Source organism: Dicentrarchus labrax, unplaced genomic scaffold (assembly GCF_905237075.1).
Source record: "Dicentrarchus labrax unplaced genomic scaffold, dlabrax2021, whole genome shotgun sequence".
In the NCBI taxonomy this organism is placed as follows: domain Eukaryota; kingdom Metazoa; phylum Chordata; class Actinopteri; family Moronidae; genus Dicentrarchus; species Dicentrarchus labrax.
Genome location: NW_026136949.1, coordinates 1 through 14,234, shown reverse-complemented (window position 1 = coordinate 14,234; position 14,234 = coordinate 1). Strand labels below are relative to the sequence as shown.

The 14,234-nt window shown below is 38.9% G+C and overlaps 3 gene segments (V, D, J or C); 1 reads left to right on the top strand and 2 right to left on the bottom strand.

The window, feature by feature from the left end:
* Positions 1–1,225: 1,225 nt before the first annotated feature.
* LOC127360831 (Ig kappa-b4 chain C region-like) lies at positions 1,226–2,601 on the top strand (the record flags this gene model as incomplete). The annotated part of the segment is given in 2 exon segments: positions 1,226–1,265; positions 2,101–2,601. Coding segments are annotated over 2 exon segments (369 nt in total), but the record flags the coding sequence as incomplete, so codon positions are not given.
* A 1,071-nt stretch (positions 2,602–3,672) lies between these two features.
* On the bottom strand, positions 3,673–4,403 carry LOC127360829 (immunoglobulin kappa variable 6D-21-like). The segment is given in 2 exon segments: positions 3,673–3,993; positions 4,209–4,403. Coding segments are annotated over 2 exon segments (357 nt in total).
* Positions 4,404–6,470: 2,067 nt separating this feature from the next.
* LOC127360826 (Ig kappa chain V region 3547-like) lies at positions 6,471–7,231 on the bottom strand. The segment is given in 2 exon segments: positions 6,471–6,825; positions 6,933–7,231. Coding segments are annotated over 2 exon segments (423 nt in total).
* Positions 7,232–14,234: the final 7,003 nt, after the last annotated feature.

The window sequence follows — 14,234 nt, the reverse complement described above, 5'->3', positions numbered from 1 at the left end:
TACTGTCCTCACAAATTTAATGAGTTAGTGTGTGTGTGTGTGTGTGTGTGTGTGTGTGTGTGTGTGTGTGTGTGTGTGTGTGTGTGTGTGCATCAGTGAACTGTATCAGTCTCTGCAGTAGCTTCCAGCTGCAGCAGTCAGTTCAGTTTCTGTTCAGTCTGACTGAGGGAGGTTTTTGTACGACGCTTTTTCACTGTGTGAACACACGCTGACTGTTGATTTCATGATAACTCTGACAGTAGTAAACTGCTGTATCTTCAGCCTGGACTCCACTGATGGTCAGAGTGAAGTCAGTCCTTGATCCACTGCCTGAAAAACGACTAGCAATCCCTGATGCTCTTCGATTTGCCCAGTAAATCAACAATTTAGGAGTTTCTCTTTCTTTTGTTGGTACCAGGCTAATATGTAGTCAGAACCATCATAGTGCACAGCAGGACTGCTCCTACAGCTGATGGTGACGGAGCCTCCCACAGCAGAGCTCACTGCTCCAGGCTGAGTCACTGTGACCTGGCCTCTGGACTCTGAGGATACAGAGACAAAAACATAAAGCAGCGTCATGGTTCTGTGGGCTTCATTTCAGAGGGACGGATGTTCATAGAGGAGAGGAGTTTGATTCTCTGGACTTTACCTGTGAAGCAGCAGCAGAGGAGAGTCCAGATGAGGACGGAGATCAAAGTCATGTTTTTGATGAGGAGGATTTCTGTGTCTTCTGTTGTCATGAAGGACAGCTGTCAGTCATCCAGTGTTCAACTCTCAGGACTATAAACTCTCCCAGAGCACTGGAGCATGGTGCTGCTGATGCAAAGTGGCTCTCTATGGAAATGCTCTGACTGACTCCAACAGGGACTTGGATTACTCTGATGATGCTGTTTCTCAATGGATCAATCACTTTATCAGAGTATTGATTAACAGTGTATCAGTGATCATTTTAATGTGGAATGGGCTTGATGACTGCACAATGATTTTCTTTCAGAACGTCTTCTGTCTGCTTTAATTTAATGCTAGAGAGATCAATGTTACTTTCAGACATATGGAACAATAAATATGTAAAAATGGGATTCATTCTGAACAATTGTGGCACTGTTTGATAAATAGAACATGAAATAGTTCATTCTTTTAAAAACAGGAACTGTTGATGTTGACTTTGTTGTGTTCAAAGTCAGAGAGCCGTGTCTCTCTACAGTGAGAGGTTTTTGTACGACGACTCAATCAGTTTGTATCACTGTGGTTGACTTTTGGTGGAGGAACCAGACTGGAGGTTGGAAGTAAGTTTCTGCTCAAATATTAAATATGGTATCATCAGTTAATGTTTTAATTTCTGTGTCTGAACATTTGTAGTAGATATAAATTTCCACTGGGCTGATCTAAATCACTTTAAAGACTCAATTTTATTGTTGGTTTAACCTTAAAGTTGAACTCAAAGCAGCATTACTGAACTTTTCTTTAAATGTTCCAGTTAATTAGTGAAATGTGAACAGCTTGAACTGCAGGAAAGATTAAAGAACAACACTCGTACTGTACAAATGTTTTTAAAATTCAGTCATTTATTCTGCATTTTTAACTGCAGTTAAAATAACATTTAATAGTGTGAATGATAAATGTTAGGAATGATTCCAAATCTCTGATCTTCTAAAATGGCACAAATTGTGTTTTAACCTCAGTTAGAAATAACGCTGACACTTTTCTGAAGCTTTTTGTGTTTTTCAGTCCGTCTGTTTAACAATTCAACTGTGGTTAATTAGCTTTAGCTGATGATTGATATTCAAAGTCTATTTTTATGTTTTTTTCAAATAGTCTAAAATAAAATCCCACCAAAGACATGTTTTAATGTTGATATTTATAATGTGCTTCTGTTATTTGCAGTGTAGTTTGATATATTTCAGGTCATATGAGGACTGTGTCTGTGCTGATGTGCATGAGAGGTTTCTTAAAGGGAAGTGAAACAATGTGTGAGTGAGTGACTGCTGGAGCAGAAAAACCATCTGACAGAAACTCCTTAAAGGAGAAAATCAACTCTCACACAGTAAAGGTGTCCAAGTGGCTGCTGGTTGATTGACAGCTGTGTGGTCCCTGTCCTCTAAGCTGATTGGTGTCTCCTAGGTGATGTCCGTCCCACCCTGACGGTGCTGCCCCCCTCCAGTGAGGAGCTGCAGCAGGGGAAGGCCACGCTCATGTGCCTGGCCAACAAGGGCTTCCCCTCAGACTGGAGTCTGTCCTGGAAGGTGGACGGCAGCAGCAGCAGCAGCAGCAGCTGGGAGCAGAGCAGGAGCCCCGGGGTGCTGAAGGACGGCCACTACAGCTGGAGCAGCACCCTGAGGCTCTCTGCAGACCAGTGGAGGAAGGTGGGCTCTGTGACCTGTGAGGCCACCCAGGGCTCCCAGACTCCGCTCTCAGAGACACTGAGGAGAGACCAGTGTTCCCAGTCCTGACCTGACTCACTGGGACTCTGCTACTGGTTTTACTCTGCTACTGCTCTCACTGTGCACTCTGTAACTATCTCTCTCTTTCATTTGACATGTTTCAGTCAGAATATTTACTAGCTTGTTGCAGTGTTTCAATATTATTTCACTGTTTCCAGATAATAAAGACGTGTTCATCAAATCACTTGTTTTCATCTTTATTATTATCAAAGTGTCTTAATGATTTTCTCTTCATGGTGTCAGTGACTGGATTGAATCCAGAGAAAAACTGAGCTGAGAAAAATGTTTTAACTTCTGTAATGTACAGCCATATATACTGTATATCAAAAGAGTTTATACACTCCGACAAAACTCCTCATTATTGTTTGATTAGTACAAACCAGTGATGGTCGTAGTATAAGTCCATAATATGTTGTCATAATCAATATGAATACCTTCATCACTGTACAACTGTTTCTGATATAATCATTACAGATTTGTCTTCAATAATAAACCTTTGGAACAATAAATAAATCATCCTATCATCTCTTATTACTGAATAGTCTATATAGTAATGACTGTAATATTGTAATTGCTTTTGGTGTATCTAAAGAACACATTTTTTTTTTAATAAAACCAAATAAATTAAAAAACAAACTCTTCATCTGATATAAAAAGCACAATATCGCCACCATAAGGAGAAATATTATAAATGTAATCTGTTGTTCTACCCCTTGAACTATTTACATACAGCTTCTGCTGAAGAACCACAAAGACAAATAAAAAAGTTGATAAAAAGAAGAATTAATTGATTCAATTGATTTACATACTTCATTAATCCTTTTTTCTTTTAGTTATAAAATATATTTGCTTTCTAGAATACAAAACACACAAAATTACTTAAATATGTTGTCAACATTTGTAGTGATTTGTAATTTATTTCAACAATGAGTATGTTTGACTATGAAAAATGTTAAGATATAAAATTAAAATATAATTATAGTTTTAGTGTTCATGTGTTATCATACTCCATGGATTTCACTTATCAATGAATTGAAATCATATTACGAGAGAGGTTACCACTGAAGTGCAGCAGACATGTTGTTTTCATGAAAGCATTAAAAATATGACTTTTTAAATACTGAATATTTAGTGTTAAAATATTCACAGCTAATCATTATCAACGATGGGGTGTTTTTTTGTGAAACCTCTGTTGTTTTAGTGTCAGTGCAGCTGTTGAGTCAGATCAGTTCCTCTCCAGCTGAGGGAGGTTTTTGTACGACGTTGTATCACTGTGTGAACAAGCTGTAACTCTGCTGACAGTAGTAAACTCCTGAATCTTCAGCCTGAACTCCACTGATGGTCAGAGTGAAGTCAGAACCAGATCCACTTCCACTGAAACGACTTGAAACTCCAGACTGACGAGTTGTGGCATACCTAATCAGGAGTTTAGGAGCTTCTCCAGGTTTGTGAAGGTACCAGTGGAGGGAGCTACTAACACTTGTACTGATTTTACATCTGATAGAGACAGTCTGTCCTGGAACAACAGACTGAGATCCAGGAGACTGAGTCAGGGTGATTTGTCCTGATGAACCTGAAAACATGAAACAGAGGAGAAGGGTTATTGAGACAAATCCAGCTTGGAGAAAGATGATCAACATCCAAACAGAAGAGTATCATTTCTTTAACATGGAGAATAGATGGAAGAAGGTAAATGCTGCTTGTTTCACTGTTTCTCCATCATAGCAGAACATCATTGTGGTGAACCTGGTTGCATCCTGAAGCAAAGTTTTCAGAAGAGAGTCTCACCCTGAACAAGGAGCCCCAGGGTGGCCAGCAGTAGAGTCAGTGACATCATCATTGTGCTGCCGGCGTGTCAGTGGCTCTGAAAGGCCTGGACAGCCACTGATCAACACTGGCCTCTTAAAGGCTGGGAGCAGAGAGGAAGGACACATATGCAAACACACAGAGTCAGTGAACTGTAGCTGTCCTCAACATATCATGCTGTTTCCTCCTCACTGCTGGGAGTACTGACTGTTTAAATCATCCTCATGCTGATTCACAGAAACTCACAATGCTGTATAATAATTTCATACTAATCTGAAACTAAATTAAACAGTTTATTTTTTATTTACTTAAATACAGAAAGAGAAAGACATGGTGCTCATACAGGTAACTGAAATTGAAAACTAAGCAACTAACTTCATTTTACAGAAAGTTACTTTCAACATTTTTACTCATCACTGACAACACTGGACCAAACATTATTAAGGTTATAAAAACGTAAAATAGATCAAATGTGGATTATAAGAAACTATCAATTATATAACTTAATAATTTAAGAGTTGTCATTAGAAGTGTAAATTACAGTATGCTGTACATCTACATCTACTCCAGAAATATGTTGCTCTCTCTGTCACAGTGTTAAACTGGTTCAGTCCCTAACTGTCAGGAAGAGATGATGTAGTCTCACTTGGTTAACAGTCATCTGCTACTATCAACTATAATCCCACAAGGCTTCATCCTAGGTCCTCTTTTGTTCAGACTTTACATGCTGCTATTGTTTGATACTGCAATCTATGGTCTATTTAAATCATTCTATATCTTTTTAAAATATGCAGAATCAGTTAACATGTATATCTCCAAGTGCTCCCAAAATCAGACAGACATTCTTAGATATTAGATATCACATTTTCTGAATGGCGTCCAGAATGTGTGCGTCCACAGTGAAATATCTTACTGTAGTAAGATGGAAAGTAGAATTTCATACTGTACGCACAACATTTACTACTACTGACAGTAATTGATTAAAAATCTCCAAAATATTTGACAAAACATTTACACCACCATACAATGTGCTCCCTCAACCACATATCACTCCTGTTGTCCAAAGCCTCCACTGTGTCATTGTCCCACAACAGATCCAATTTAAAGTCCTTCTCCTCACTCACAAAGCCCTCTATAACCAGGCCCCCTCCTACCTCACTGACCTGCTCCACTGCCGCACTCTGTCACAAAGCCTCCGCTCTTCTGATGCCAACCTCCTGTCTCCCCCACCCAGGACCAAGCATCCAAACCAAGCCTTCTCCATAGCTGCACCCCAACTCCATCCTCAAACACATCAGAGACTGTACAGATTCATCCACATTAAAATCACTGATCAAAACCAGTCTTTTCAGAATTGCTTCAATGTGTGATTGTATTTTTGGGGAGTTGTTTCGTGATCTTTTTAACCTATGTATTTTAACTTATGTGAAGTGTCTTGGAGTACATGGAAACATATATATGTACTTATAAATAAAATATCATTATTATTATCATAATGTTGTCATTATTGTAAGAACTTATAATCTCTGTACTAAATATCAAAAATCAGTTCTCTGACAACCTTAATGTACTACATATCCAAACGTTGCTTCATATAATTTATTCTGTCCCAAAAACAATCAGCATTGTTTGGTTACAAACCTTTTAGATACTTGTAAAGATAGTTAAAGTAGTGCTTCAAAACCACCTTAGCTGTGTTAAAGTTCAAAAACCTTTGCAGACTACTTATGACAAAATACTGTCCTTCAGTTTGTTCAGGATCAGAAAAACTGTCTGAGGTTTGTGGATCAGTGTCTGAAGAATGTCTGTTTAAAGTTCAGAGGTTGAAATTAATGAACGTCTCTTCTTTTGTGGACTACAGATGCAACTGCATTGATCTATGTCTGATCACATATTTTATGTTTTCAATATGTGAGTTTGTAATTTTATTCCAGCTTTATGATCTTGATCTCTCTCTTGGGTCAGTTTTTCCAGATGGAGGTCAGGGTGATGTTTGCTGGAGAACAGGGGAACCAGGCTTCATCTTAAAAAACCTACATACATTTTATTGATCCACCTGTTGGTTCTGTGGAAATTAATATTTGTTGAGTGGACAATGATAGACATGAGTGATTTTAAATTCTGCAAAATATGAGGGCAGATATGTTGTGCTGTGAACATGTCTGGGTTGCTTCAGTGAACTGTATCAGTCTCTGCAGTAGCTTCCAGCTACACCAATGAGAGTTTCTGTTCAGTCTGACTGAGGGAGGTTTGTGTACGACGCTTTTTCACTGTGTGAACACATACTGACTGTTGATATAATGAAAACTCTGACAGTAGTAAACTGCTGTATCTTCAGCCTGGACTCCACTGATGGTCAGAGTGAAGTCTGTCCCTGATCCACTGCCTGAAAAACGTCCTGGAATCCCTGACATTCTCTCATTGGTGTAGCGAATTAGCAGTTTAGGAGTTTCTCCATGTTTCTGTTGGTACCAGGCTAAACAGTATGCACTGCTACAACTCCAAACCTCCTGACTGCTCCTACATGTGATGGAGACGGAGCCTCCCACAGCAGAGCTCACTGCTCCAGGCTGAGTCACTGTGACCTGGCCTCTGGACTCTGAGGATACAGAGACAAAAACATAAAGCAGCGTCATGGTTCTGTGGGCTTCATTTCAGAGGGACGGATGTTCATAGAGAAGAGGAGTTTGATTCTCTGGACTTTACCTGTGAAGCAGCAGCAGAGGAGAGTCCAGATGAGGACGGAGATCAAAGTCATGTTTTTGATGAGGAGGATTTCTGTGTCTTCTGTTGTCATGAAGGACAGCTGTCAGTCATCCAGTGTTCAACTCTCAGGACTATAAACTCTCCCAGAGCACTGGAGCATGGTGCTGCTGATGCAAAGTGGCTCTCTATGGAAATGCTCTGACTGACTCCAACAGGGACTTGGATTACTCTGATGATGCTGTTTCTCAATGGATCAATCACTTTATCAGAGTATTGATTAACAATGTATCAGTGATCATTTTAATGTGGAATGGGCTTGATGACTGCAGAATGATTTTCTGTCAGAACGTCTTCTGTCTGCTTTAATTTAATGCTAGAGAGATCAATGTTACTTTCAGACATATGGAACAATAAATATGTAAAAATGTGATTCATTCTGAACAATTGTGGCACTGTTTGATAAATAGAACATGAAATAGTTCATTCTTTTAAAAACAGGAACTGTTGATGTTGACTTTGTTGTGTTCAAAGTCAGAGAGCCGTGTCTCTCTACAGTGAGAGGTTTTTGTACGACGACTCAATCAGTTTGTATCACTGTGGTACACGTTCGGTGGAGGAACCAGACTGGAGGTTAACTGTAAGTACTGCTCACTTCTACAAGAACTCAAAATTAATTTAAAATCTATTTTTATTGAATGAAAACTTTTCAGAAATAATTTAGCTAGTAGTAAAATTAAAATAATATTAAAGCGACCATTAAAGTCTTCATTGTAATACAGAACAAATTCAGTCCGATGAAAGAACTTTTGACTTGGCCTTAAAATGTTAAATATGACTTTTATTTAAAACGTCAAAGTTTTTATTGTTCTTAAGATATACAGCCACTTATTGAAGACAACATTCTGTTCAATGATTTCTCCTCTGACAAAGTTCTGTTTTCAGACTTATTCTATTTAAATATTATTGACTATTTAAATGAAATAATTTTGTGTGGAAGAAATGTTTCCAACATTTATTTAGTGAGTGTATTATCTGGAAACATTGTTTTACTCTATCTTCCTCCCAGATTGATGAATGTAATGATATGTGACATCCTCACTATAACCAATGAATATCATAATTTGGGCGGCAGTAGCACAGTGTATAGGGACTTGGCTTGGGAACCAGAGGGTTGCCGGTTCAAATCCCACAGACCACAAAATATGGAGTGTGAGGTGCCAGTTTCATCTCCTGTGCACTGCTGAGGTGCCCTTGAGCAACACCCCAAAACTTGCTCATGGGGTGTGATTAACATTGCAGCCCCATCACTCTCTCTCCCTCTTTGCATGTCCACAAGTGCATGAAGTGTGCATTTCAGCCTGTGTGTGTGTGTGTGTGTGTGTGTGTAAAAAAAAGTGAAAAGAACAATTTCCCCTAGGGCATCAATAAAGTATATCTTCTTCCTCATAATCTCACTACAGGTTCTTCAACCACATGCTGTGTTAGTAAAATTCATATTATGAGTTGGAAAAAGGATTTCAGCAGTGAAGTCTGTTCAATTCAATTCAATTTTATTTGTATAGCGCCAATTCATAACAGAAGTTATCTCAGGACACTTTTCAAATAGAGCAGGTCTAGACCGAACTCTTTATAACATTATTTACAGAGACCCAACAGTACCACCATGAGCAAGACCTTGGAGACAAGGGCAAGGGAAACACTGCCTGTTAAAAGGCAGAAACCTAGGACAGAGAGAGAGAGAGAGAGAGAGAGAGAGAGAGAGAGAGACAGACAGACAGACAGACAGACAGACAGACAGACAGGTGCACAGCAACAACAGTATTGGCAATGGCAATCTAGCAGGACCATGGCAGGAGGCTCCACCAGGATTGATAAGAACCTGCGAGACGAGAAAGCACAAGAACTCCGGGGAAGAAGTGAAGTTAGTAACATGCATTAATGGAACATGAATGAGTGCAGAAAGAGAGAGGAAGAGAGGGAGCTCAGTGCACCATGGGAAATCCCCCGATAGTCTAGGCCTATAGCAGCATAACTAAGGGATGGTTCAGGACTCACCTGATCCAGCCCTAACTATAAGCTTTATCAAAGAGGAATGTCTTAAGCCTACTCTTGAATGTGGAGAGGGTGTCTGCCTCCAGAACCACAACTGGAAGCTGGTTCCACAGGAGAGGAGCTTGGTAACTGAAGGCTCTGGCTCCTGTTCTACTTTTAGAGACTATAGGAACCACAAGTAGCCCAGCATTCAGAGAACGTAGTGTTCTAGAGGGGTAATAGGGTACTATGAGCTCTTTAAGATATGAAGGGGCCTGACCATGAAGAGCTTTAAAGGTGAGGAGGAGAATTTTAAATTTTATTCTACATTTTACAGGGAGCCAGTGCAGAGAAGCAAGTACAGGAGAGATGTGATCTCTTTTTCTAGTTCCTGTCAGTACTCGTGCTGCAGCGTTCTGAATTAATTGGAGCGTTTTTAATGGACTTATTGGGGCAACCTGATAATAAAGAGTTGCAGTAATCCAGCCTTGAAGTAACAAATGCATGGATTAGTTTTTCTGCATCTGTCTGTGATAGGATGTGTCTAATTTTTCTAATATTACGTAAATGAAAGAAGGCAGTCCTAGAGGTCTGCTTTATGTGGGAGTTAAATGACAAATCCTGATCAAAGATAACTCCAAGATTCCTGACAGTGGTGCTAGAGGCCAAGGTAATGTCATCTAGAGTGACTATATCTTTAGACAGTGAGTCTCTAAGGTTTTTGGGGCCAAGAACAAGAATTTCCTTTTTTTCTGAGTTTAACATCAGAAAATTGCAGCTCATCCAGGATTTTATGTCCTTAAGACATGTTTGTAATTTAGATAATTTATTAAGTTTACATTAGTTAAAGTTCCTGAACTTGGAGAGCCACTGATAACTGTTGATGGGAGTTGGTGACTAATTTTCTCTCTAATAGTAATAATTTTATTATAGAAGAAGCTCATGAAGTCATTGCTACTTAAGTTTATGGGGATATGTGGCTCAATAGAGCTGTGACTCTCTGTCAGCCTGGCTACAGTGCTGAAGAGGAACCTAGGGTTATTCTTATTTTCTTCTATTAGTGCTGAGTAATAGGCTCCTCTGGCATTACGGAGGGCCTTTCTATAGGTTCTAAGATTATCTTGCCAAATTGAGCGATATTCTAATAATTTGGAAGAGCGCCATTTCCTTTCAGATTTCCTAGCTATTTGCTTTAACTGGCGGGTTTGGTGGTTATACCAAGGTGCTAGTCTCCTATGTTTTAATAATTTCCTTTTTATAGGAACGATAGAGTCTAATGTTGATCATAGTGAGCCTGCAGCACTATCGACAAGATTATCAATTTGGGAGGGATTAAAGTTATTATAGGACTAAATTCAGACATGGCATTGAATTAAACACTGATGGAATCTCCTCCTTAAATTTAGCTACAGCACTGTCAGATAGACATCTGCTGTAGGAAGTTTTGCCTAATGGCTTATAATCTAATAATAGAAATTCAAAAGTTATTAAATATTGGTCAGATAGGAAAGGATTATGTGGGAAGACTATTAAATGTTCAATATCAATGCCATATGATAGAACAAGGTCAAGAGTGTGATTAAAACAATGAGTTGGTTTATTTTCACTCTGACAGAAGCCAATTGAGCCTATTAATGATATAAATGCGTTACTAAGGCTGTCATTGTCAACATCCACATGAATATTAAAATCACCTACAATAATTACTTTATCTGATTTAAGGACTAAACTTGATAAAAACTCTGAGAATTCAGATATAAAATCAGAGTACGGTCCAGGAGCGCGGTACACTATAACAAATAGAACTGGCTGCAGTGTTTTCCAGTTTGGGTGAGAAAGACTAAGAACAAGGCTTTCAAATGAATTATAATTTAGTTTAGGTTTAGGGTCCATTAAAACGCTCGAATCATATATAGCTGCTACTCCACCTCCTTGGCCAGTGCCTCGAGGAATGTGAGTATTAATATGACTGGGGGGTGGATTCATTTAGGCCAACATACTCCTTGTGGGACAACCAGGTCTCCAGTAAGACAAAGTAAATCAATATCATAATCTGATATTAATTCATTCACTAAAACAGCTTTAGAGGACAGAGACCTGATATTTAACAGTCCAAATTTCATTCTCTTATTTTGTGCTACTACGGAATTAGTTTTAATTTTTATTAGATTTTTATGTTGAACTCCTCTTGTTTTTATTTCTTTAAATAATTTAGGTGGTCGGGGGGACAGACACAGTCTCTATGGGGTTTTGGGTGGGTGACTGTACTAAAGAAAGCGCAGAGAAGTGTGTAAGACAGCAGCTCTGCTTCCTGGTCCCAACTCTGGACTGTCAGGTTTTAGAAATAAACTTTGCCATATTTCTAGATAAGAGAGCCGCTCCATCCAAAGTGGGATGGATGCCGTCTTTCCTAATCAGACCAGGTTTTCCCCAAAAAAGGCTTCCAGTTATCAATGAAGCCCACATCTGTTGTCATGGTTCAGTAGTGATGCCTGCGTAAATTAAGACAGTAAACACACACCGTCTCTTACGAGTTTTGAATTGAGCTGAAAATTCAAAAAAATAAAAGGGTAATGCCTTTTAAACTTTTAATAACATGTAATGATTGTTTAGGTTTGTTAATTTAACCAAAGAAAGAGTTTCCGCTCTCAACTGTTTAGTAGTTTTAACTTTTTTAGTTGCAGTGAAAGAGTGCCAGTTTTAATGTTTTATCTTTAGTACTGAAACCTGTCTGTTGCCATGGTTCAGCAGTGATGCCTGTCTGTTACCATGGTTACTGGGTTCAGAGTGGGAAGTGAAACACTGAAGACCAGTTTCATCCAATCTGAGGAAGACCAACAGAAGCAGCAGCCTGCTACTGGTTTTACTCTGCTACTGCTCTCACTGTGCACTCTGTAACTATCTCTCTCTTTCATTTGACATGTTTCAGTCAGAATATTTACTAGCTTGTTGCAGTGTTTCAATATTATTTCACTGTTTCCAGATAATAAAGACGTGTTCATCAAACAACTGTTTCTGCTATAATCATTACAGATTTGTCTGCAATAATAAATCTTTGGAATAAAGCCCATGGTAGCAACATTTTAACAATAAATCATCCAAACATCTTTTATTACTGAACAGTCTTAACAGGGTAAAAAATGATTTTTTAATCTGATATAAAAAGCACAATATCATCAGTTAAAGGTTATAATTTGCAGTTCGACCCCTTTAACTATTCTAATTCAATTCAATTCAATTCAATTCAATTTTATTTGTATAGCGCCAATTCATAACAGAAGTTATCTCAGGACACTTTTCAAATAGAGCAGGTCTAGACCGAACTCTTTAAAACATTAATTACAGAGACCCAACAGTACCACCATGAGCAAGCACTTGGTGACAAGGGCAAGGAAAACTGCCTGTTAAAAGGCAGAAACCTAGGACAGATCCTCCGGCTCTAGGTGGGTGGTCGTCTGTCTCGACCAGTTGGGGTGAGAGAGAGAGAGAGAGAGAGAGAGACACAGACAGACAGACAGACAGACAGACAGGTGCACAGCAACAACAGTATTGGCAATGGCAATCTAGCAGGACCATGGCAGGAGGCTCCACAAGGATCGACAAGAACCTGCGAGACGAGAAAGCACAAGAACTCCGAGGAAGAAGTGAAGTTAGTAACATGCATTAATGTAACATGAATGAGTGCAGAAAGAGAGAGGAAAGGAGGGGCTCAGTGCACCATGGGAAATCCCCCGATAGTCTAGGCCTATAGCAGCATAACTAAGGGATGGTTCAGGACTCACCTGTTCCAGCCCTTACTATAAGCTTTATCAAAGAGGAATGTCTTAAGCCTACTCTTAAATGTGGAGAGGGTGTCTGCCTCCCGAACCACAACTGGAAGCTGGTTCCACAGGAGAGGAGCTTGGTAACTGAAGGCTCTGGCTCCTGTTCTACTTTTAGAGACTATAGGAACCACAAGTAGCCCAGCATTCAGAGAACGTAGTGTTCTAGAGGGGTAATAGGGTACTATGAGCTCTTTAAGATATGAAGGGGCCTGACCATGAAGAGCTTTATAGGTGAGGAGGAGGATTTTAAATTCAATTCCACATTTTACAGGGAGCCAATGCAGAGAAGCTAGTACAGGAGAGATGTGATCTCTTTTTCTAGTTCCTGTCAGTACCCGTGCTGCAGCGTTCTGAATTAATTGGAGCGTTTTAATGGACTTATTGGGGCAACCTGATAATAAAGAGTTGCAGTAATCCAGCCTTGAAGTAACAAATGCATGGATTAGTTTTTCTGCATCTGTCTGTGATAGGATGTGTCTAATTTTTCTAATATTACGTAAATGAAAGAAGGCGGTCCTAGAGGTCTGCTCTATGTGGGAGTTAAATGACAAATCCTGATCAAAGATAACTCCAAGATTCCTGACAGTGGTGCTAGAGGCCAAGTTAATGCCATCTAGAGTAACTATATCTTTAGACAGTGAGTCTCTAAGGTTTTTGGGGCCAAGAACAAGAATTTCGGTTTTTTTGCTGAGTTTAACATCAGAAAATTGCAGGTCATCCAGGATTTTATGTCCTTAAGACATGTTTGTAATTTAGATAATTGATTAATTTCATTGGGCTTGATTGATAGATATAACTGCGTATCATCTGCATAACAGTGAAAGTTAATGGAGTGATTCCTAATAATGTTGCCTAAAGGAGCATATATAAAGTAAATAGTATTGGTCCAAGTACAGAACCTTGTGGAACTCCATGACCAACTGTAGTATTTATTGAAGATTCATCGTTAACATGTACAAACTGCGAGCGATCTGATAAATCTGACTTAAACCAGCTTAGTGATACTTCTTCTGATGAACCACAAAGGAACCACAAAGGCAAACAGAAGATTTGACAAAGGGACAGAATCAAAATGTCAGTGATAAACATACTTCATTAATCCTTTTTTTGGTTGCAGTAATAACACACGTGTGTTTGTTTGCTGGAATAGAAAACGGACAAAATTGGTAAATTATGTTATAGACATTTCTCGAGATTTGTTAAATCTTTTTTTACCAGTGAGTATGTTTGAGTTCCAATCAAAAATGCTTGGATATAAAATACAAAATATATAATATTTATCTTGTTATTATTCATACTCCATGATGAAAGAATTGAATTCATACCTTGACAGAGGTTACCTTTGATGTGCAGCAGCCTGTTCCCACAAAAGCATTAAATATAACTTTAAACATATGGAATATTAAGTGTTTAAATGTTCAGAGTGAATTATTATTAATCATATTTT